General features: G+C 51.4%; 1 protein-coding gene across 2 annotated transcripts in view; it reads right to left on the bottom strand.

The window, feature by feature from the left end:
• The window catches only part of kcnh1a (potassium voltage-gated channel, subfamily H (eag-related), member 1a), a 102,476-nt gene that overhangs the window by 30,209 nt on the left and 49,585 nt on the right, over positions 1-22,682 (bottom strand). For both annotated transcript variants that reach the window (XM_064317802.1, XM_064317803.1), the window contains 2 exons: positions 21,954-22,206; positions 11,177-11,373 (listed from right to left, as the gene is read on the bottom strand). In XM_064317802.1, coding sequence (XP_064173872.1) covers positions 11,177-11,373; positions 21,954-22,206 — 450 coding nt within the window. The remainder of the gene's footprint in view (positions 1-11,176; positions 11,374-21,953; positions 22,207-22,682) is intronic.

Raw genomic sequence — 22,682 nt, 5'->3', positions numbered from 1 at the left:
TCAGCAGACTACAGATGGTACACAGCTGGAGCAGAAGCTGGTTCCAGCCGGCCTCCGTCTCAGGCCGGGAGCTGAGATTTCCGCCACTGAAGGCATGATGTGGAAGGCTCGCCGCCTGTTAAAACTGAGGAGGTTGGTTGAGGACTCTGCACTCACTCTTATTACTGGGCATTAGGGGCTTGGGCTGGAGCTGATTTCTCAGAGGGGAGAACATCCTGGCTGTGTGGGGCGGGGCTCTGTACCGAACGTAAATCCGTAAAGGTCAGCCTTGGCAATTCGGTCAAGGCAGCTGCGTTTTTCACTGGGACACAGTATCTTCCCACGCTGTTACCGGGTAAACTACGGCATCGCCTGTGGTGCTATGAGGGAGAGCCAAAACGGGACCACAGATTCTTTAGAGTCACCAGAAACGCACGCACTACACACACACACACACACACGCACACACTGCCACTCCCTGCAGTGGATTTACTGCAGCCCTGTGGAGCAGATAGATATGTTTGCGTTCGGGGTAAATGCCTGGGTGGGGGCCGCTGAATAAATTACTGCTCACTCAAGGTTAGCGTTGAACTCGCCGCTCACCTGCCCCCCCCCCCTTCCTCCCCCTGCGGGCCATTAATCACCCGGCAACAGTGCCGCCCCTCAAAGCACAGGCCCATCATACTAACTCATAAGTGCAGCCATCACTGTACAAATCAATTCTGTCCACCGGAAGCCCCCCTAAACATGTCAGCCTGACTCTCAGCTGTCATGCTGGTGGGGGCAGTTGGGGGATGGAGGAATGTCATGGCATGGTTCCTTGCAAACATGTTTCCATGACGTCCAGCTGTGCCCTGTTCTTATCTGAACATTCTAGTCACTACTGGCAATCGAAGGCAATGAGGTTCTAGAACACTTTGAGAATTGCAACGTTCCAAAAAGCCTCCTCTTCAAAGGGTTACATGAGCCCGGATGACCGCTCTAGTGAGCCAGCCAGGTAGGAAATCAAAACAAGACCGGGGTGGGGGTGGGGGGGTGGGGGGGGTGGGGGTGGGGGTTGAGGGTGAATCGGCTCAGCCCGGCTGATCTACATCACAGCAGATTAAAGCGCTGCTCGAACAGCGGCTCTAATAAGGCTCCTGAGAGTCCTGAGCTGATTTACGATAAATAGGCTTACCCAGGATTTACCCAACAGAGCATTAACCTTGAGGGGGAAGACCGACTGCGGACGCCAGGGTGGACTCAGGCCTGGTTTACACAACCACAGCCAATTAACTGCAGCTTTAATACGCCGTATCTGTCCATACCTTACCTGTTAGGTTAGCTGTATCTTTAAGTCCGCAAGACGAGCTAGAATTCACAAGTACGTGGCATGGACCTCTGTCTGTGGTGGTCGTGGAGCAGACACGGGTCTTAAGTAGGGTCCCGCTGTTGTTTTGTCCCTAAGCGAGGCACTTAACCTGAGGTCACATGGTAAATGTTAAGCTCGGCACATGGAGAGTGTTTCTAGCCCGGCTCCCCCCGGAGGAGCGTGGCTGCTCGGCTAATGCGCGCTAACACCGACGCGGCGAGCGGACATGATCACACGCCCGCCAGAGCAGCGCTTTAGCCGACGGAAAGGACCGGAGCGCCGGGGCCAGCTGCATCGTGGGGCTCGGATTTCATCCATCATGCTTAGCGTGCGGCAAATATGGAAATGCAGCTCCCAGCCGACCTTCGCATGACCACTTGGTTTCTGTTTTTTTTCTTTTGTTGGCATGATTCATTTTACGGGTTAATGATGCAGGCGTAGGTTTTTGCAGACGTTCCCTGAAGTGCTGAACCTTTTTAAGAATCGCGTTCAAGCATGTAGTAAGGGAAGAAAACAAAAAGGTTTGATTTCTGAATCCCGTCCCGTCCTTTGTCTCTTTGGAAGGAAGCAGAGGAAGATATGATCCCATAGCAGTCTTCTGCTAACATCCCAGACTACTGTGGACACTTAATATCTTCATATCACCAGGAAGCCTGTTAATTGTACCCTTCAGGCTTGACAATATCTCAGAAGTAATCTTTCGCCCTATAAGTACATTATTAAAAACTTATGAGCCCAATTATTCTGCAGTTAGTTGGTTTAGCCCCCAGCACTCTTATATGGGAACTTGTATGTAAACCAGGCTGTGGGAGGAAGGCAGGCTTAATTAAAGAGGGCTCAGACGGACTCTGCCATGCCCCTGTCCCAGCTCTGCCAGACGGGTGCTGAGGAGCTCCATGTGTTCATATGGCCGGTGTGTTAGCGGTTAGTGGTGAGGTCACAGGCTGTGTTAGCGGTTTGGCGCGTATGGTGAGGTCACAGGCTGTGTTAGCGGTTTGGCGCGTATGGTGAGGTCACAGGCTGTGTTAGCGGTTTGGCGCGTATGGTGAGGTCACAGGCTGTGTTAGCGGTTTGGCGCGTATGGTGAGGTCACAGGCTGTGTTAGCGGTTTGGCGCGTATGGTGAGGTCACAGGCTGTGTTAGCGGCTGTGTTTTATTATGCGTGAGGGGTGGCGAGACACTAACAGCTACTACAGAGGGTGACCCTGTCTGCCACCCCCACCCCCCCCCCCTACACACACACACACACACACACACACACACACACCAAACACACACACACACACACACACCACCCCACATCCCACAGCATCACACACACACACACACACCAACCACCCCCGCATCACACACACACACACACACACCAACCACCCCCGCATCACACACACACACACACACAACCACTCCCGCATCACACACACACACACACACACACACCAACCACCCCCGCATCACACAGACATTGTGAGAACTGAAACCACAGTACCTTCCAAGGTAATATTTAATGGTTTCAATGCCACTGGACAATACTGCCCTGATCTTCCCCCCTACCAACCTGCAACCCACTGGTCTTCCAGTACCATCCCAGTACAGGACACTTGGACAGTAATTCGGTAGAAGAAAAATACATTTCAGCTTCAGCTTCCTTCGAGCGCCTGAACGCCGAGCTCTGTGCCATCTGTGTGGCTAACAGACTGAGCACGGAGGAGACGAGTCTGACAGGCATCCGCACTGAGGAAAGTTCATTTCAGGTGGCCCAAAAACACCTCTCTGTGTGGGCTGCAGTGACAGGAAGTGCTGAAGAAACACCAAGACCTTTTGGAGGGGGGGGGGGGGTTTCTTTGGTACTTACATCTGTCAGCGTGTCAAGAAATGGATTAATGCTCATTTAATAATGGAGTCTTGTCAAGAAATAACTATCATGGGGATTTCTCGGCTGCAGACGAATGAGGAAATGCCTGCGAGTTTAGTGAAGCTGACGTTTATCTGAGTCTCTCAGCTCAGCCGCCTGCCCCTCCGCCTGTCCCCCTGCCTGTCCCCCTGCCTGTCCCCCCGCCTGTCCCCCCGCCTGTCCCCCCGCCTGTCCCCTGCCTGTCCCTCCGACCTGTCCTCCCTCCCGCCTGTTACCTGCCCTGCCTGTCCCCTGCCTGTCCTTCCTGTCTCTCCGCCACCGTCTGTCTCCCCTCCCCCGCCTGTCCCGCCTGTCCCTGCTGTCCCCACCGCCTGTCCCCACCGCCCTGCTCCCCCCGCTGCTGTCCCCTCCTGCCGCTGTCCCCCGCGTCCTCGCTGCCTCTCCCACCGTGTCCTCGCCGTCCCCCTGCCTGTCCCTCCGCCTGTCCCCTGCCTGTCCCTCCCTGCCCTCGTCCCCCTGTCCTGTCCCCCTGCCTGTCCCTCCGCCTGTCCCTCCGCCTGTCCCCCTGCCTGTCCCGCCGCCTGTCCCGCCGCCTGTCCCCCTGCCTGTCCCTCCGCCTGTCCCCCTGCCTGTCCCTCCGCCTGTCCCTCCGCCTGTCCCGCCCGATTCGGTGTCCCATCCGCGACCAGCGGGATTTATTTTGGGATTACAGTCAGCTCTGGGCTGCACAATGGCCAAGTGAAGATGTGCCCGTCTGTGCAAAAAATCATTTAGCCCACGTAATTAAGGACAGCAAGTCCCATCATGCAAAGTTTAGTAATGCGTTATGTAATCAGTTAATAAGCCCCAGCTGAAGACAGGACTCAAATTAAAATCTGCATGTAATTCCCCCTTCTGGAACTCTCTGTCCTCGAGCGGTGGAAACTTACTGTACGACTAGAAGGCTTGACTGTTACGAAGACCAGCAAAGTACCAGATTATGAATAATCCTTCTTAGAATCCTGCCCACTTGTAAGGGATTGAAAATCAGTTGCTAAAATGTGCTTATTGTACTGTATGTAAGGCAGAACTAACTCTGTTAAAAAATGTATTTGACAGAAGTGTGAAAAAATATTATCAGTCGTGAATTTTGCTTTTCTTGCTTGTAAACTGTTATGAGTCTGGATTGATTTTCGCTGTCGTCTCTACATTCTTCAGTGCCATCGACCAGACTGCCAAAAATCACATCAGCCCTGTCACAGATTCAATATGGTGCAAATCAAAAGGACAGGCCAGTGCATCAGCCACAGAGTGAGCTCTCTCTCTCTGTGGTTACACATCATTATGTAAGTACAGCGCTCTGCGAATTTCCTGTGGTTTTGGACTGGGCCTCTGTCTGATAGATGGAGGCCAGCGGGGTCATAGCTTCGCGCATGTGAATTGCGTGCGGCAAACTTGCAGCTATGTGCGCCTAATATATGCTGCTTTTCTGCCAAACTCGTATAATAATTGTCATGTCCGGACCACTATCAGTGAAGTCCTCTAATATCGCAGAAGCCACTGCGAAAATGACCCTTCGTTTAGTTGGGTAAAGTTTTTATAAAAAATGCGTTGGTGCCAAACTAAATGGAATGTTGACTTAAAATTGTTCATCATTAACTGTTCGCCGCAAACTTAGTTCGGCACGAACGCTTTGTCATCTTGAACGCGCGTGAGTAGTGATTGTTGCATCAGCATTAGAATGTTCAGTTGAGAACATTCTACTGGCACACTTGTGACCTCACACCTGAAAGGGTTCAGCCTGCGGGGATGAGTGACAGCTCAGAGACCGGTCTCTTCAGGCCATAAAAGGGCTTTGGCAGAGAGCACTTTGATTATACGAGTGCTCATAACCGCACATCACCTGGGTTACGAGGAACAATTAGGAGAAGCGAGACTGGGGGGGGGGCACGTCGATGCGGGGGCACCGGAAGGGGCTTTAGAACACGCCAGACGTGCGGTGTGCATCACCAGCACGCTGAGACAGATCAGAGAGAGGAAGCCAGTCTGGCACCCGCCCAGAAACCTGGGGCCTCACGCTGAGCTCATCCTGTATTCCTGGTGACAACGGCACAGCTCAGACAGGCCGTACGGTTTTTATGTGCGTACTTTATCACAGTGCTAAATATATATTATACTGTACTGTGTGCGTACTCAGTGTACTGTATATATACTGAACTGCTATCCTACTTAAAAATCTGAGGGTGCTTAGGCTTAGACCCCGGCGCCCTGCTTTCAGCACCCCCGCGCCCCCCCCTCGCCCCCCCTCGCCCCCGCTGTCCTCTTAAATCAGCCGCACGCAGCCGCCACGTTTTACTCAGAGGGAAAAGTGCGGTTGCCGCTCTATTGTTTTTAGACTCTCGCTCCATTAGGGCTCTATTCCACCAATCTAACGCCTGCCTGACACGACGCCTCAGAAGGTGTGTCCCCCATGCGTTTGTCCCCCATGCGTTTGTCCGCCGCGTTGCTACGGCGATGCTAACAGCGCATGGCGGCTCTTAGGACCGGGCCGTCAGTCTGCGCCGTGGCTCTGAGGCTGAAGCGGGGGGCCCCACAGCCCCTGAAGGTCTCGGGGCGTTCGGCAGCGCTCCTGCGGTGAGCGCTCCTGTCCTGCATCCGCTCCCGGGTAACTGCCCTTCTCTCTAACAGCCCTGCATCCGCTCCCGGGTAACTGCCCTTCTCTCTAACGGCCCTGCATCCGCTCCCGGGTACCTGCCCTTCTCTCTAACGGCCCTGCATCCGCTCCCGGGTACCTGCCCTTCTCTCTAACAGCCCTGCATCCGCTCCCGGGTAACTGCCCTTCTCTCTAACGGCCCTGCATCCGCTCCCGGGTACCTGCCCTTCTCTCTAACAGCCCTGCATCCGCTCCGCGGGTAACTGCCCTTCTCTCTAACGCCCTGCATCCGCTCCGGTACCTGCCCTCTCTCTAACAGCCTGCATCCGCTCCGGGTACCTGCCCTTCTCTCTAACAGCCCTGCATCCGCTCCCGGGTACCTGCCCTTCTCTCTAACGCCTGCATCCGCTCCGGGTAACTGCCCTTCTCTCTAACAGCCCTGCCCGTTCCCGGGCCCCTTCATTCACTGCCTGACGCACGGGAACTGCCCCCGTACAGGTGACTCCGCTCCGGGGTACCTGCCCTTCTCTCTAACAGCCCTGCATCCGCTCCCGGGTACTGCCCTTCTCTCTAACAGCCCTGCATCCGCTCCCGGGTAACTGCCCTTCTCTCTAACAGCCCTGCATCCGCTCCCGGGTAACTGCCCTTCTCTCTAACTGCCTGCATCCGCTCCGGGGTAACTGCCCTTCTCTCTAACTGCCTGCATCCGCTCCCGGGTAACTGCCCTTCTCTCTAACAGCCCTGCATCCGCTCCGGGGTAACTGCCCTTCTCTCTAACTGCCTGCATCCGCTCCCGGGTACCTGCCCTTCTCTCTAACTGCCTGCATCCGCTCCGGGGTACCTGCCCTTCTCTCTAACAGCCCTGCATCCGCTCCCGGGTAACTGCCCTTCTCTCTAACAGCCCTGCATCCGCTCCCGGGTAACTGCCCTTCTCTCTAACAGCCCTGCATCCGCTCCCGGGTACCTGCCCTTCTCTCTAACAGCCCTGCATCCGCTCCCGGGTAACTGCCCTTCTCTCTAACGGCCCTGCATCCGCTCCCGGGTACCTGCCCTTCTCTCTAACAGCCCTGCATCCGCTCCCGGGTACCTGCCCTTCTCTCTAACAGCCCTGCATCCGCTCCGGGGTAACTTCCCTTCTCTCTAACAGCGGCCGCGTTTGGAGGCCCCTGATTACGGCTGACTGACACGGGAATGCACCCCAGTGACAGGTGACTGTTGCCCAGTAACCGGGTGGGGGGGGCAGGAAGGCCTGAGAGCAAAGCGATGGCGGCTGAACACCCCGTGAAAAACTGCGCGCCCCCACGGAGAGACGAGCAGAGATTCCCGCTGCGCTCCTCAGCTCCGCAGCAGGGGTGGAACGCAGACGAGGAGGAGCACGATCTGAGATGGCGGCTTTTCAGATCCGCAGCGCTGGAAGGGAACACAAGCCTTAATACGCGTGGGAGCTCTCCTCTCTCCCGCTTTCAGACGGAGGATTCGGAGCCCAATCGGTGTCTCGTTTCAGAAACGACTCCCCTGGAAACGCTGAGGCAGAACCGAGCCGCGCGAAACGCCTCTGGCGGATTATAGCGCCGTGTGTCCCTGACTGGAAAGAGGAAAGACTCCGTCATTGGGGACTGCGCCCATACCGCCATACTGCCATACCGCCGCCTGGGTCCTACAGCATCACCTCCAGCAGGAGCTACGCTCTCCTCCTGTGCCCTGAATGAGAGTCATCTGTTATGGAAGGCAAACTTTCCCCGCTGCTCTCCAACGGTGGGTCAGCTGAACGTCTCTCTGAATCCACAACATCAGCAAACAACAAAGCCCAGTCATCAGGCCGAGGGTCCCGCCTATTCAATTCCACATCAGCTTTAAAGCCAATTCAGGAAGTTAATTGAAATTCGGTTCATAAATTGGAAAATGTCCTCAGTGTTTTGTTGAGGATTTTTTCCCATTTGTGAACAGAGCTTCAGTTTCAGTTGACTGTTCTGAAACACAATAGAGCCTCAGCTTTGCTCTTCTTGTCATTACGGGAATCGCTTTACGATGCGTCAGGCCTAGTTTGCATATCTGAAGCCAAACCACCACCCCACCCCCTCCGCATTGCTACCAACCTCTTTCACAGGGCGCTGCAGTAATGAAGTCTATGGGATTTATTAGCAAATATCCAGAGAGCGAGAGAGAGAGAGCAAAGGGGGGGAGAGAGAGCGAGAGAGACAGAAAGTGAGAGAGAGAGGAGAGACAGAGAGAGAGAGAGAGAGGTTTCACCCACAAAGTGAAATTAAGACACCCGGTCATGCAGAGAAGACAGAGCGAGAAAGAGAAAGGTAGCCAATCAGAAGAGAGTGGTCTCAATACCCATTAATCACATGGATAGCCTGTCGTACGGGGGGGGGAGGGAGGGGGCGAGGGAAGAGACGAGGGGAGAAAGCACCTCCACACGTGCAGCATCCCCCACCATCTCAAACTAAACCCTGAACCTCTGCAGATCCCCCTGTAGAAAGCCCGCGTTCTAAATGAATGCACTCATGCGATCGGTAATGAATGGGGGATTGATAATGAATGCGGGATTGGTAATGAATGTGGGATTGATAATGAATGCGGGATTGCTAATGAATGTGGGATTGATAATGAATGCGGGATTGCTAATGAATGTGGGATTGATAATGAATGCGGGATTGGTAATGAATGGGGGATTGATAATGAATGTGGGATTGGTAATGAATGTGGGATTGATAATGAATGCGGGATTGGTAATGAATGTGGGATTGATAATAGATGTGGGATTGGTAATGTGGGATTCGTAATGCGGGATTGGTAATGAATGTAGGATTGATAGTGAATGCAGGATTGGTAATGAATGTGGGATTGGTAATAGATGTCGGATTGGTAATGTGGGATTCGTAATGCGGGATTGGTAATGAATGTGGGATTGTGGGGCGACATAGCTCAGGAGGTAAGACCGATTGTCTGGCAGTCGGAGGGTTGCCGGTTCAAACCCCGCCCTGGGCGTGTCGAAGTGTCCTTGAGCAAGACACCTAACCCCTAACTGCTCTGGCAAATGAGAGGCATCAATTGTAAAGCGCTTTGAATAAAAGCGCTATATAAATGCAGTCCATTTACCATAATGAATGCGGGATTGGTAATGGATGTGGGATTGGTAATGCGGGATTGGTAATGGATGCAGAATTGGTAATGGATGCAGGGCTGGTAATGAATGTGGGATTGATAATGAATGCGGGATTGATAATGAATGTGGGATTGATGATGAATGTGGGATTGATGATGAATGTGGGATTGATAATGAATGCGGGATTGATAATGAATGGGGGATTGATAATAAATGCGGGATTGATAATGGATGCAGGGCTGGTAATGAATGTGGGATAGATAATGAATGTGGGATTGATAATGAATGTGGGATTGTTAAAGACTGTTTGGGGTTTATAGCTCTCGAGGTCTGAAAGGGAGCTGCGATTGGCAGCGCTGGCGTTTGGGAGCAGCGCGCAGCCCGCCGGGCTGATGGGTCGTTGACGTGGCGCTGCCTGTGTAATCAGGGACTGACAGAACGGCGGTGCAGCGGCTCGGAGTCTGACACGCCGTGGGGCCTGTCAATCACAGCTGACAGGCTGACAGTCCCGTCCGGGGCAGAGGACTGTACACGTTAGCACGATAGCACCGCCGTCATCGCACGATTACGAGCCCGAGTCCTGAGACGACCTTCTCCACGGGGTACGAGTCGCCATGGCAGCACGGGGGGGAGGGTGTTCGGGGGAATAAAACAACACCCCACTTGGTGTTCCTTTACCCCTTCGGGAGGGAGCTGAGTTCAGATGAGGGGTGCTAGTCCTCATATTTTCACATCTATTCTCTAAAGGCTAAAAGTGGAAATTTGTCATTTGTAATTGAGTCCGTTTGAGCGGGTGCACCGTTATGTAACTCGACAAGAATAAAAACAAGAAATTTAAAATAGATGAGTAGACATTGGATTTTTCCAGCATATCCTTCAAATAACATGTTGGAAACTGAATTTAAGGAGGGGTTAGGCTGAGATCTTAAGAAAGCAGAGCGTGTCTGAGTCTGAGGTGTTTGTGCAGAGCGGTGGAGGACCTTCCCAGAGCAGCAGTAAGGGCACTCACTGCCGAACGAATGGCTCGATGATCAGAGAAGGGATTCGAGCCACACCTGAAGGGGGAAGCTGGTTTATTGCCCACATCCTTCACTGTCTCTGCCTGTGACCCACATAGAGCGGCGTGCTCCCACAGCGTGCTTTACGGGCTGGCCGATCCTCCACGCCAGCGTGCGATGAGCGGACGGAATAATGAGCTCGCTTAGCGTCTCCGGGCTAGCTTAGCGCCTCAGTGCCTTCCGGTACCTTCCGCTGCGCCTGTGCTTCCTGATCGGTCGCGCCCGTCTTAAGCACTCCCACAATGCACCCCTGCCACAGTCATGTGACCCGTCGCCCCCTTCCCCCATTTCGCCGGGAGGAGGACATTGAAAGGGCTCAGACTCGAGACCAGAGAGTGCCTGAATCGGGTTATTCCCTACAGACTCCGCCCATCTACAGACTCCGCCCCTCTACAGACTCCGCTCATCTACAGACTCCGCCCCTCTACAGACTCCGCCCATCTACAGACTCCGCCCATCTACAGACTCCGCCCCTCTACAGACTCTGCCCATCTACAGACCCCGCCCATCTCCAGACTCCGCTCATCTACAGGCCCCGCCCATCTCCAGACTCCGCCCATCTACAGGCCCCGCCCATCCACAGACTCCGCCCATCTACAGGCCCCAACCATCTCCTGGCTCGCCTGCCCTTTCCATTGGCTGACTCAGGTCAGGTGTATTTTTTGAAAAGCATTAATTTTTCAGATGCCTGTAAAATCTCCAATCACTCCTGCAGGTGCCTTGAGAATTTTCCACACAGCATGACTTCATTAAAGAGCTCTTCATCTTAAAGAAGGTATCGGTTCAGGCCCCGTTTAGGCACCGACACCATTTTAAAAGTATCGTTTTAGCATCGGAATCAGTGAAATCTAAAAATGACCCATCCCTGCTCCTCACCCAGAGTGACTTACAACACAGGAAAGCATTAAACACACTCACCCGCTCAGCATGAGCTCTACTGCCAGGCCTGTCTGACAACATTCCCACACAGCATTCCCAGACAGCATTCCCAGACCACCATCACTACAGCACCAGGGCGAGCACATTGTCCCAATCAAGAACCAGAGCACAAACACCCCATTCACTGGGACTACACCCATAACCAGCCCAAAGAGCGGACCCTAGAGCCACAGAAAGAGCCCTCCACCGAACAGACCGGTGTGATACGGTCGCAGAGAGAGAGAGAGAGAGAGAGAGAGCGTGCACTCACCCTCTTCCTCAGGTTGTAGGTGAGCAGTAGGTTGCGGGAGAAGTGGTTGGAGAAGGCCGTGTAGAACTCCAGAACCTTCTGCAGGGCGTCGCGCTTGATGACGTGGAGGTCGCAGTAGGTCAGCGCCCGGACGTTGGCGCAGGCCTGGGCCAGGGTCACCTCCTTCCAGAACACGTCCCCGAACACGTCCCCCTTCCCTGTGAGGGACAAAACGATTCCTCACTTAAACATTTACCAGACCGTTTCAACACGCTGAGAGTCGAGGACAAAACCAACGCGTCAGCCGCACACATCAGGATCAAAACCTTATCGTGATACAAACATGACCAGATTATTCATAGAATTATAGCACTATGAGCCTGACCAGATTACTCGTAGCCTTATTATACTATGAGCCTGACCATGTTTGATAACCTCTGCCCAACATCTAGGGATGCGCTTTACTAATAAACCAATGATTTAAGTAAAATTAACTGCTGTAGGGGGCTACAACTTGAAGGTGCCAATTCAAGCCAGCATTGGTTCTAACATGTTTTAAACCAATCAGATTGCAAGATTTTTTTTTTGGCATGAAACCAATCTACCGTTCCAGATGGTGTAAAGGTTGGGAGTCTTGGGTTTAGATTAGTGCTACTGCACATGCGAACCTTCTTATGAAAACAGTCTTGTCCGAAGAAACGGCTTCTCGACTGTGTGTATTCAGTCTGAGAGTCCTGTTTGCGTTTATTCTAGGATTTCCATTAAATGAACAGTGGAAGTTTCGGCCGGTTGTGATATGGAAATCCTGACAGATGACAGCACTGAAGAGTTCAAACATTAGATATTATCGAATCCGTCATATTAAATAAAATCCACAGCGGCTTTTCAGGAGGACAGGAGATCCATCACAAGGCTAGCGAGCGAGATTTGGCCCGTACACTCTGACAATAATTGGAATAAAACATTCGGCGCGGTCTTTAATACCCAAGTGAAATAACCGAAAAACGGAGCGGTGCATTTTTATCAGGGTGCTGTCGACGGCAGGACGCCGCGAGCCGTCCCAAATTATGTTAAAATTCCTGCACTTAACGATCCGGTCCTGAAGCCTCGTTTTTTTCAAGCGAGCGCTGAGTTAATGAAGCCAGGGGCGAGGTGGGACAGGACCGGTCGCACACGGGGTGCATCCGAATGCACCTTCATTAGTGTGCACAGGTAATCGAAAGCTTGATGAAAAAAACTCCTAACGAGCTTTCAGGCTGCAGGCGCAGGGGGATCTGAATATGAACGATTACCAAAGCATCCACTATTGGCCCAAAGATAAATAAGATGCCTTTTATTATTTTAGGAGTAAAAAAACATAAAATATCCCTTATGCAACAAAAATATATGTATATAATGTATTTTGGCATTTGTTATTTTTCAGCTGCAAGACAACGTTGCCGACTTATTTGCGATGATGTGAATGCAGCTGGTCCTTCCTTACACCAAACGCTGTTTATTTTCCCATGTCGGAATTCTTCAACAATTGCGCTAGGACACGCCCCTCCGTCTAACTTTGATTGCATTTCCATTTTTCATTAATCAACGGAAAGTGTGATTCTTTGCAGTTTAATGCTCAGTGATTTTAATAAAGCGCAACTGCATATTTTACTTTGGGTCCCTTTACCACATTTATTTGAGTTTTATTTCTCTGATGTTCTCTTGTAGTAGTAGTAGTAGTAGTAGTAGTAGTAGTAGTAGTAGTACAGCTCTTGGACACACCCTCTGTCAGTCACAAACACACACAGACAGAACGCTTTGTTCTAACTGGAGCACTGTGTGTGGCATAACACACCATAAGAGAGAGAGAGCTGTCTGTCTTACTGAGCTTCACACAGACACATTAGACCATGGCGGTGAATGACTACACATAAATACACAGAAAGGGAAGTAGCAGACAGCGTTCATCATGAAGATGAGCGTGCTGATATTTCTTATGATTAATTAATTAATTTGATCGGGGTGATTTCCCTAATGTTTTCAGGCTGCTGCAGCCACTGCCTTTCTATTAATTAAGTGTGGATTGTTGTTGTTTAAAAGGCAGACTAGCCAAAGCTGGCATGGTTTTCTTCTGTAATAGCGTTTGTCTAGTGTTGTAATAATTTATGTGAGGGAATAGAATCAAATGCCAACATTAGAAAACCAGCATAAAAAACAGAACCATGTTTTTAGAATATTAGTAAAAAAATATTTTTACATTAATTCATTTGCACAGTGGCCAACCGACCAATCGATCGACCGCGCAATGTTGAGAGGAGCCTGGCGTCTCTGAGCGGCGGGATTGGGAGCCGCCATCTGCGGGCTGGCTGAGCATGACACGCTTGTGGGAGAACACGCGTGTGGGAGAACATGCCTGCGGGAGAACACGTATGCAGGAGAACACGCTTGCAGGAGAACACGCTTGCAGGAGAACACGCCTGCAGGAGAACACGCGTGTGTGCAGGAGAACACGTATGTAGGAGAACACTCCTGAAGGAGAACACGCGTGTGTGCAGGAGAACATGCCTGCAGGAGAACACGTATGCAGGAGAACATGCCTGCAGGAGAACACGCCTGCAGGAGAACACGCCTGCAGGAGAACACGCTTGCAGGAGAACACGTATGCAGGAGGACACGCATGCAGGAGAACACGCCTGCAGGAGAACACGTATGTAGGAGAACATGCCTGAAGGAGAACACGTATGTAGGAGAACATGCCTGAAGGAGAACACGTATGTAGGAGAACATGCCTGAAGGAGAACACGTATGTAGGAGAACATGCCTGAAGGAGAACACGCCTGCAGGAGAACACGTATGTAGGAGAACATGCCTGAAGGAGAACACGTATGCAGGAGAACACGCCTGAAGGAGAACACGCCTGCAAAAGAACACACATGCAGAAGAACACGCCTGAAGGAGAACACGCCTGAAGGAGAACACGCGTGTGTGCAGGAGAACACGCCTGAAGGAGAACACGCGTGTGTGCAGGAGAACACGCCTGAAGGAGAACACATATGTAGGAGAACACGCCTGAAGGAGAACACATATGTAGGAGAACACGCCTGAAGGAGAACACGCCTGTAGGAGAACACGCCTGCAGGAGAACACGCGTGTGTGCAGGAGAACACGCCTGAAGGAGAACACGCGTGTGTGCAGGAGAACACGCCTGAAGGAGAACACATATGTAGGAGAACACGCCTGAAGGAGAACACATATGTAGGAGAACACGCCTGAAGGAGAACACGCATGCAGGAGAACACGCCTGCAGGAGAACACGTATGCAGGAGAACACGCGTGTGGGAGAGCACGCCTGAAGGAGAACACGCCTGCAGGAGAACACGTTTACAGGAGAACACCTGCAGGAGAACATGCCTGGCCCTGAAACTGATTCTCAGTGAAATGCTCAAGCTGACATTATAAAAAGGGGAGATGTAATACTGAGTGAGTGAACAGGGAGGGGGGTGCCCCCCCCCCACAGTTATGAGTATTCTGTTTGGAAACCCGCCGTGGCAACAAAAAAAATCTACATTTCAAATGTTTGCTGTGCTCTGCTCCTCGTTAGAGAAGCGCAACTTTCACTCCAGGAAAAAACAGAAATGATTTATGCTGACACTGAGAAATGACAGCGCCCAAAGGTTATGTTATTGAAAGCAGGAAAAAGCATCTTCCTGCCTGTGCCCTGCTTAATGCACCGTTTACGGGTGCGCTGTCTTACTTCACATGTTGACAAATTTCTTGCCACAAGCCTGCTTCTTTAATGAAAGGAAAGAAAAAGGGAGTGCCTGTCATCTTTTCAGAAGGACAGAGGGAGGGGGCTTTTTCTGTGACTGGGCTCGTACCGTTTCTCAAAATGAAAGAGAGCATCACAGCCATCCACTCCGAACGGCCATTTCCCATCATTCCTGCTGTCAGTGATGCAGTCAGTGACGTCTGGACACGTCTGAACAAATGCAGTTACGTCGCAGACCCAGTGAGAGTCCCGGAGGGGAGAGGCTGTCCAGGAGTGGCGTCTGTCCCCGGTTACGCTACGACGCGGACGGCAGCGAACCCGCCTGAGCGACGCTCGCGACAAACGGTCGCCAACGGCCGTCGACCGCTGACTCTCCTCTGAGAGCCTGAGCGCGCACACGCTCCCCCTCACGCGCCTCAAACGCTCACATCCCTGATAAACACGCGCATGTCACTGCATTTAACTGGATAAATATGACAAGGAACTCCCACACAATTAAAGCCCTGGTGAGCTCTACAGGAACTCACAAGCAATTAAACCCCTGGTGAGCTCTACAGGAACTCACACGCAATTAAACTCATGGTTAGATCTACAGGAACTCACACGCAATTAAACCCATGGTTAGATCTACAGGAACTCACACGCAATTAAACTCATGGTTAGATCTACAGGAACTCACACGCAATTAAACCCACGGTTAGATCTACAGGAACTCACACGCAATTAAATCCACAGTTAGATCTACAGGAACTCACATGCAATTAAAGCCACAGTTAGATCTACAGGAACTCACACGCAATTAAAGCCACGGTTAGATCTACAGGAACTCACACGCAATTAAACTCATGGTTAGATCTACAGGACGGATCCCCACAGAATAGGCCGGTGCAATTCGACGGCTCTTGGAATGGAAATCCGGGACAGTCTTCGGGCAGGATCTAAGCTTCTCTGATACGCTGTGCTCCGTGTGATGAAAGCGCAGTGATAAAAGCGCTCTTTCATTCCAGTCTCTCCGCTATATTGTCAAAGACAAACGCGCCTTCTCTCCAGTTCCATTTCCAAACAGGAGAACTGCTTATAGGAAAGGCATCCAGCAGCTACTGCCGTCAGAACTGACAGAATGTTCTTGTGAGTTATGGGGGGGGGGGGGATTGCTTCCTCATTAATGCAGCTAGCAGACTGGGGGGAAATACTGCATTCAAAGAGCGATACAGAGGATCTATAGGAGCCCGGCTTCCACTCCAGATAGGGAGTGTGCGGGTTCTGAGTGGCAGGGCTCGGCTGGGTTAATGAGCAGGGATATGAGGAGGAAGTGGAAGCTGGGTATGTAGTTCTGTTTGTTCTCCTCAGCGTTCCCCGTTTGCTGTCCTGGCTCTGTCTCGGTTATTTAAAGCTTTGCTGAACGCTTCTCCCGCACGGGCTGGCTGAGGTGATTTCGTCGACGCTGATGAAGCTCGTCTCGTTTACTGCTGACAGAAATGCTGTCGTCAGTGTGGGGTCATCTGGAGGTCAGGGCCAACGCCACGGAGACGCGCTTCTCACGCACACCTCCGATTCGCTCCCGTGCAAAAGCTGCTGTCTGCGCCAGGGCCCTCAAACTCAAGTCCTGGAGGGCCACTGTGTGTCTGCTGGTTCCTGACACGCTGCTGCAGTTAAGTGCTTCATTTAAAAGCTTTACTATATTAATACAGCACGGTTCAAACGGTCATCGAATGAAAGGACTATCGGATCCTCATTAGACAGGTGGATCTGTCCCGTCTTGAACTCTCGAGACTCGAGATGTGCCAGGCGGATCGGCAGGTGGGTCGGCCGACACGATGGAGAACTCAGTAGTGCACACTTGCCAAAGTTCCTTCTGCAAACGTTGATGGATACCCGATGACTGCTTGATCTGAACCAGGCTTTAAAGCAGGGGTGACCAGTCTTATCCAAACAGGGCTGGCGTGGGGGCAGGGCAGGTTTTTGATTTAGCCCTGCAATGAGACGCCTAATTCTACTTATTATGGTTAATAGATTGAAGATTGATTGAAGACCATGATTAGTTCATTAGTTTAATTACGAATCTTATTGCTGGGCTAAAACAAAAACCTTTACCCCCTCGCCGAACAATTTTCAGATAAGATTGGACACCCTTGTTGCTGCCACTCCCTCTGCACGTCTGGGGGTACGGTTTTCACCCCAAAAGTTAAACTGCAGGGTACAGTATGGTGTGGAATCCGAGCCTTAACAGCTAGCTGCTGATTGTCTGAGGACGAGCCTTGGGTCTGCCTGGGAGGGCCCATTTAGCTCTTTGTGTTCCCTCTAAGACCACGTTCTGAGGCTGGGTCATGTGATCCTGCGGGGTCTATCCCCACACATGACTGGAGGCTGACTCACACAGACCCGTCCCCTCCCGAGATGGCAGAGTCCTCACGCAGCTTGCTTTTATGCGGCCCATTCTCCCCCCTCTGCCTCCCCCACCCCCCCCCCCCCCGCAGTCTGCACGTTACCCCCCCCCTCCCCCACAGGCTGGCCATTCATCGCACGCCTCCATACGGGGAACAGAGAGAACGCCTTTCTCTTCCCCCAACAGGGCTCATAAACTCACGGCAGATAATTACAGACCTGCCTTCTGTACCAAAACCAGAGAATTCATACACCACTCTGCGGCACAGGAGAAGGCTGAGAAGTCTTAATGGAGAGTCAGAGGTGATTCCCCCTGTGTGCTGATCGCTGGCCTCTGGGCGCGGTGGCACACGTCCCCTCGGCCCCCTGGGTGTAACGCGTTTCTCTTAACGCACAGGCTGTGGCTTCGGGCCACAGACATCTCGGTCAGCGTACGTCCACACATTTTTTCCCCTGACGACGCGCTGTGGTCCAGCCCTGAGGCTGACCAGAAATATGTCTACGCCACGAGAAGCACAATAACAGATTCGTAAAAAAAACAGCAGCAGTGGCAATCGGGGTTCTGCTCTTTCTGTGGAGGCAAATAACCTTTTCAGAAGATTGTTTTTTCTTTTTTTCCCTCCATCCATTAGCTCATTTGCATTCACAGGGCCGGTCAATAGAGTCGGGGGTGATTTACTGCTAATGAACATCCCTTACCCTTCCGCCCTTACTCTCCCGCCCTTACCCTCCCGCCCTTACTCTCCCGCCCTTACCGTCCCGCCCTTACCCTCCCGCCCTTACTCTCCCGCCCTTACCCTCCCGCCCTTACCCTCCCGCAGCCGTCCATTCGGACGTAAGCGGTTCCCGCAGATAACCGGGAGAGCCGGGTCTGCAGCTGGCTGACCTGTTCTCCGCGTGGGGCTCGGGAGCCAACTGCCTCTCGCAGGCGACCAGGGCACAAGGCCGAAATTCAGTTTGGGGAAAAGCATTCAGGCGGCATTACGCGGTGGAGGGGTTTGGCCGGGCCGAGCGGAGAGCCGTGGAAACGCCGGACCGTTAAATGCGAGTAACGTGGTGAGGTGCCAGAATCACCGTTTCTCCCGCCGTGATTCGGAGGGAAAAAAAAGTGCACGTCTCTGATTCAGCGTAGCCTGGCCCCCGGGGTCTGGTGAATTAATTCTCTTTCCGCTGTAATCGCCGTGGCGATGGCGAATGGCGGGCCCTGCCTCCTCGCTCCTGATAGGGTCGTCCCTTATCGGCGGAGGGAGTGCTCTGGGACAGCCCTTTTCCGCCAAAACCGCGATTGTATCTGAGGATTCTTCAGAGGCTTATCGAGGCTTACGCGGAAAATAAAAGCCTAATTTGAGACGCTGTTAACCAGCTCCCAGCCCTCAGCCGTCAGCGCTTCCTCTTGTGCATTTGTTTATATTATTGTCTTATTTTGGGCCTCACAAAATAAAAGGTTCTTTTTTTCCTGTTCTCAGCCTTTAGCCGTTCTGAAGCCTTCTGTTGTCACTCCTTTAGAACTTTGTCGGGCGTAACCATAGTAACCTCGAGCACTCTAACCGCGCCGCCGCTGCTGACACTGCACCGCTGTGCGTCGCAGAACCGCCCAGGCAATTGGTCGCCGTCACCATGGTAACGCCGCACGTCCTCGCCACGCAGCGCCTGGATGTTATCAGTGCCGAAACCTGCCCAAAAAAGGGGCCGCAGCTCGTAATGGAGAGGCGAGGCACAGCTGAGCACAAGAGCCCCAGATCTGATTAATGAGAGAGGACCTGAGAACACTCTGAGCGTTTTGGGAACGCTCGTCTAACAATACGCGGTTAAAGATTTGATTTTCCCTCCTGAAAGGCCCTTGTTCATTTCCCTCTGTCTGCTTTAGTCCCAGCCTGAGCTTTAGTCCCAGCCTGAGTGTCTCTCTGCTTTAGTCCCAGCCTGAGTGTCTCTCTGCTTTAGTCCCAGCCTGAGTGTCTCTCTGCTTTAGTCCCAGCCTGAGTGTCTCTGTGCTTTAGTCCCAGCCTGAGTGTCTCTCTGCTTTAGTCCCAGCCTGAGTGTCTCTCTGCTTTAGTCCCAGCCTGAGTTTCTCTGTGCTTTAGTCCCAGCCTGAGTGTCTCTGTGCTTTAGTCCCAGCCTGAGTGTCTCTCTGCTTTAGTCCCAGCCTGAGTGTCTCTGTGCTTTAGTCCCAGCCTGAGTGTCTCTCTGCTTTAGTCCCAGCCTGAGTTTCTCTGTGCTTTAGTCCCAGCCTGAGCTTTAGTCCCAGCCTGAGTGTGTCTGTGTGCTTTAGTCCCAGCCTGAGTTTCTCTGTGCTTTAGTCCCAGCCTGAGTGTCTCTCTGCTTTAGTCCCAGCCTGAGTGTCTCTCTGCTTTAGTCCCAGCCTGAGTTTCTCTGTGCTTTAGTCCCAGCCTGAGTGTCTCTCTGCTTTAGTCCCAGCCTGAGTGTCTCTCTGCTTTAGTCCCAGCCTGAGTTTCTCTGTGCTTTAGTCCCAGCCTGAGTGTCTCTGCTTTAGTCCCAGCCTGAGTGTCTCTCTGCTTTAGTCCCAGCCTGAGTTTCTCTGTGCTTTAGTCCCAGCCTGAGTGTCTCTGTGCTTTAGTCCCAGCCTGAGTGTCTCTCTGCTTTAGTCCCAGCCTGAGTGTCTCTGTGCTTTAGTCCCAGCCTGAGTGTCTCTCTGCTTTAGTCCCAGCCTGAGTGTCTCTCTGCTTTAGTCCCAGCCTGAGTTTCTCTCTGCTTTAGTCCCAGCCTGAGTGATTTCGGAGCAGAACGTGGAAAGCAGATGGTGCCACACCAGCAGAGCTGCCAGTCTTTAAATAAACAAACACCAAACAAGTAGGCATTTTTTACCCCAAAAAAAACAGGAACACATTTTCTAAAAATGCTCATGGTGTGTAATCTTGTAGTGAGGCTGTGTGCAAGGAAACAAATGACCTGCTCATGACTGCAAATTAGAGCCTGGAAACGAGGGCGAGACCACGGTCCCCGAGCGATCTGTTTTCCATTTACGCTGAGACAAGCAAACAGAACTCACATTTTCCAAGATAAGGGAGGTTCAGATGGCATGTAAATTACTGGAGGACTGAAAAGTCTAATGGTGTCCTAACTGCTTAGAATACGCCTTACTGCTGAAAACAGATTCATTATCCTTCATTTACCATTTGCGCATGGGTTTGAAAAGCTTGTTTATATTTGGTTTGCTTGTAATTCCAAGAAACAAATGCCATTTATTCCTTAAAGAATGCAGAAAAACAGCAACTGAATATGTATGTACTCAGAATGTTAAATATTTTATAACTCTACCCTATGAACTGAATCAAAATACACAACCCACCCCAAACTACTTCTCAACCCCTTAAGAGAATAATCACAGTGTTATAATGCATTTATACTGCATTTTTTAAAAACAATCCCTGAACCAATAGTACATTTCCTTTGATTACATTTCATTCAATTCTGACACCAAAGCGTTTTGAGCGGGAGCACTAAGCAGATTCACTTTTGGCTTCATGTGTAAATGCTTTTCGATGGTGCCACATTAGAGTGTCTAAAATCCATATTCATGACCGTAAACTGCACACACATCAAGACTGGCATACTAAGAGAAATATTCCCATTTTCTCTGACACGATTATAGACAGAGATCCAGTTCTATATATTCAGTGAATACTCACGGACATTTCTATTTCAGTTGCAGTTTTGCCAGAAGGAATCACTCTGTATATGTACAATGAAAGAACACTCAACAGACTGTTCAAATCATTCACCTTAAGCAGTAATTATATAATTAGCAATACTACATATTCAGACTTAAGGTAATTTAACCCTTTAAGGTGTAAGCTCACAAATGTGTGATTAGAATGTTTTTAACTGAAACATTCTAATGCTGATGTAACAATCACAACTGGAAATTGAAAATAATGGAGTTCTAGAACACTGACTTAGAATGTTGAATAAACGATCCAAAAAAAGCTGCTCTTCAGAGGGCTCTGGGTGGTGACAGGTTTGAGCTGGAAAATCCCTGGTTTGCAGCCTCAGCCCAGATTTACATAAATCTGAAGCCGTTGGAAACCTGACATCATCAGTCTTCCTAAATCTCCAGTTTCGTGTGGGGGTTAAACCTTCAGACACCAGTAAATGCCCCGCAGACCACTGAGTCTTTTAAAAGAGACTATTATCTACGATAAATCTTCACTGATATTCATAGCAAAACTATTTTATTGTATGTTTTGTTCAGTGACAAATTTTGCTGGAAATTGTCAGGTAGCTGCAGAAGTGTTTTCAGATGCTACTGCCATCTACAGCGTGAAAGTTCCCCATACATTCTTTATGTGTCCTCTGCGCTTAATCACTGCAGAAACGGGAGGGGTGCTCCAAAACTACAGACTCCATAAACCACCCAAAATATACCATTATATTACATATAATATAATGGACATTTTCAAGGACTGTTCACTGGAAAATAATGTTGGAGCGCTCTGGTAATTAAGAGAACTAATATCCAGAAATAATAAGTTTTGTGTCAACTTCATTTCTGATGTTTCTGGATGGATTATGACTTCCTCAGAGCTTCTGAGGATAGGAGGGCAACACATCGCTTGTTTGGAGAACCTTGGGGACTCAAACTCCAGCTCTGTAACGGGTCATCTCTGCTAACCCCGCCTCAGCCGCTCCTCTCCTGCCCGGGCTTACCCAAAATGGCCACCACCTCGTCGTCCTGGATGACCTCCAGGGACCCGGACACCACGAAGCAGAGGCTGTCCACGCTCTCGCCAGCGTGGTAGATGAGGTCGCCGGGGGCGCAGTGGATGGTCTGGAACTCCATGGCCAGGGCGCGGAGGCAGCCGTCGCTGGCCAGCCGAAACGCCGGGTGCTCCTTGAACACCTTCCTGTTCAGGTGCACACAGATGTCTGCCCGCATGTCCTTAGGACAGATCTGTAACACCTGAGGAAGAGCAGAGCAGCGAGGGTCAGTAGTCTGTCTATCTCTCTCTCTTTCTCTATTTCTCTCTCTTCTGTCTCTCCTCTCTTATCTTTCATCTCTCCTCTCTTCCTGTCTCTCCCTCTCTTATCTCTCTCTCTTTGTCTCCCCTCTCTCTCCTGTCTCTCTTCTCTGTCTCTCTCTCTATCTCTCCTTCTTCTCTCCTCTCCTCTCTCTCTCTCTCTCTCCCTCCGCAGTTCAGACAGGGCCGCCGTTGCCGTGGTTTCCCTTAGCGGGTGCAGCAGAGGGGCTCCTGGGAGACGGCGGCGGCGATGGCGGCTCAGCTGGCGGGAGCTGAGGCTCGTGACGGGATTTCACGCTCCCGTCCGGAATCCTGAGAGCTCCTGCTCCGCCTCCCTCGGCTGCACTCATCATTTCAATATTTCATATTTCATATTTCATATTCAGCCCTGAGGAAGAGTCCCAGCTGGTGGCAGCAG

The sequence above is a fragment of the Anguilla rostrata genome, chromosome 18 (assembly GCF_018555375.3).
Source record: "Anguilla rostrata isolate EN2019 chromosome 18, ASM1855537v3, whole genome shotgun sequence".
NCBI classification, from domain to species: domain Eukaryota; kingdom Metazoa; phylum Chordata; class Actinopteri; order Anguilliformes; family Anguillidae; genus Anguilla; species Anguilla rostrata.
The sequence above is the reverse complement of the archived record's forward strand: the minus strand, read 5'-3'. Positions and strand labels throughout refer to the sequence as shown.